General features: G+C 46.2%; 1 protein-coding gene across 1 annotated transcript in view; it reads left to right on the forward strand.

Moving 5' to 3' along the window:
* Positions 1 to 2,456, forward strand: part of rfk (riboflavin kinase) — a 4,855-nt gene continuing 2,399 nt past the window's right edge. The window contains exons 1-4 of the mRNA XM_062454522.1: positions 1 to 501; positions 1,378 to 1,529; positions 1,953 to 2,055; positions 2,240 to 2,456. The exon at positions 2,240 to 2,456 is cut by the window's right edge and continues 2,399 nt beyond it. Coding sequence (XP_062310506.1) covers positions 420 to 501; positions 1,378 to 1,529; positions 1,953 to 2,055; positions 2,240 to 2,391 — 489 coding nt within the window. The 5' untranslated portion in view covers positions 1 to 419 and the 3' untranslated portion in view covers positions 2,392 to 2,456. The remainder of the gene's footprint in view (positions 502 to 1,377; positions 1,530 to 1,952; positions 2,056 to 2,239) is intronic.

Raw genomic sequence — 2,456 nt, forward strand, 5'->3', positions numbered from 1 at the left:
CGCCCCCTGAATCTAACACACACACTTCCAGTAACAGAGCTCTCACTGTCAAACCTATAGTGTTAGATTTAAGTCATTATTTGTTTGAGTTTTAGTTCATCCGTGAAACTGATGTGTCGGATGTGACTTATTATTTTCTTGGAAGACGCATTTAACTCATATCTGCTGATTACTAGTTAGTTTGTAGTATCTGGTGCATCACGGTCAATCTTGTTAGTTAGGCAGTAGCTAGCTAAACGTCCACCTGCACTTGTATTTAACGCTGATGCTACGCTGCTAGCTAGCTAGCTACCGGCTAACGAGTAGCCAACCCAGTTTATGGTCATTCGAGGTCACTTGGCTTTTTGTATCGCCTTATTTTGACAAGCTGTGAGCTGAATTTGAGCTATCCGACTACGGTAGCTTTGGAAGAAGGCGAAATGAAGGGCATTCCATACTTCTGCCGAGGAGAGGTTATTCGAGGATTCGGAAGAGGGAGTAAAGAATTGGGGATTCCAACGGGTAAGGAAGCTAGCATGCTAACAGTTACTCCAATCAGTTTGTCTGTGCTGGCGTCCTTATATATTCCTAAGGTTAGGTCTTACTCAATGGGCATTGCTCATGACGTTTAGCAGTACTGAAACGGCAAACGTTCAACGTAAAGATACTGCTTTCTAGGCTACGCACATTGCTTTATGTGCGTAAACTTATCTTAAAGCGAACATTGGTATGATTTGTCTCACGGTTCACTAGCTAGGCACCAGTTTCCGCAGCTAACGTTCTAGCAAGTTCCTGAAAAAGTGACTCCGTTAACGTACGTACAAACGTATTAACACAGATCGGATTGTGCTTGTACTTTTGGTGACCTTTCCCTCAGCCTCAGGGTGACAACAAACACAATCCGTGAAATCTCGAGACCAGGGTTACTTTGCTCTTAGCTTCTCATCCCCGTCACTGGCTTTTTTGTCCTTACATACCACCGCTGTTGTTTAGTCTAACATAAGTAGGCTGTCTTTTCTGTTTCACATGAAAAGTAATAACTATTATGATTGTAACCTAGCTACGTGTTGCACTGTGGGTAATGATGACGCACCTAAAACTGCGTCGTGTAGCGAGGACGGAAAATAAGGGTCTCCAATCCTGATCGAGGAGAAATACTTTCTACATAGTTCCATCACTATAATCTAGCCAACCCGGTTCTAACAATCAGCCTGTTGATGTGTTGAATCAGGTTTGTTACAACTGGGATTGGGGCGAAAAACCTACAGGAATATTGGTCTAGCTCTAGAAACAGGAGACCCTGTTAGAGGGAGAATAGCAGGCCTAAGCAGTGGGTTGACCTGACTGAAGCCTAACTTGAGTGTCTCGCTTGATTCTCCCTCCATCTCGTCCCGCCAGCTAACTTCCCAGACTCCGTGGTGGACCACCTACCTGCTGAGATCAGCACAGGTATCTACTATGGCTGGGCTTGCGTGGGCAGTGGAGACATACACAAGATGGTGATGAGCATCGGCTGGAACCCCTACTACAAGAACACCAAGAAGTCCATGGTCAGGAACACAGATGGCGTGATTACGATGTCACAACTGAATGCCCGTGTCATGCATGCTCGTCCAATACATATCGAACGCAATGATGATTTGTGTTGCTGCCGATTTATGAAGTACATTTAAAAACAACAACTGTCGACCCAAAATGTTGTACGGTCAAGTAGCAAAAGCAATAAAACAACACAATCTAGCCAGTCTAACGTCTAGAGGCAACTTGTTGCACAGTTTGGGGGCTGCTACTGAAAAAGCACCATCATCACCCCTGTGCTTCTACTTAGACCTTGGGACACTCAGAAGTAACTGACCAGTGGACCCGGGTGTCCTAGATTGCGACGTGTAGCTTAAGCAGATCAGTAAGAATGTTGCAGTGGTAGCTGTTCGTGCTCGATGTCTTGACCCTCCTTGTGTTTGTGTGTGTTTCAGGAGACTCATGTGATCCACACGTTTAAGGAGGATTTCTACGGCCAGATCCTCAGTGTGGTGATGGTGGGCTACATCCGGCCTGAGAGGAGTTTTGACTCACTTGGTAAGAGAGGCTAACGATACCCGACTCACATTCGCACCGTCACACGTTCACTCAAGTCAATTGCTCTCTGACTCGCTCATTCGTTCACCACTCGTTCACTAACTCTGTCACCCACTCACTCACAACATTTAACATTCAGATTTGAACAAACGCACATCATCTCTGTCCATCCATTCCCTGGCAGAGGCCCTGATATCGGCGATCACCAACGACATCGAGGAGGCCAAGGCCAGGCTTGAGGTACCGGAACACATCAAGCTGAAGGAGGATAACTTCTTCACGTCCAATGCCAGCACGTCTAAGTCAACAGGTTCCACCATCATGAACGGTCACTGATGATTGGCACACCTTCCCTGTTTGCCAGTCAAGCCCTCTTCCACCTATCTCTCTGAGAACTGCTG

Source organism: Osmerus eperlanus, chromosome 28 (genome assembly GCF_963692335.1).
Source record: "Osmerus eperlanus chromosome 28, fOsmEpe2.1, whole genome shotgun sequence".
Lineage (NCBI taxonomy): Eukaryota > Metazoa > Chordata > Actinopteri > Osmeriformes > Osmeridae > Osmerus > Osmerus eperlanus.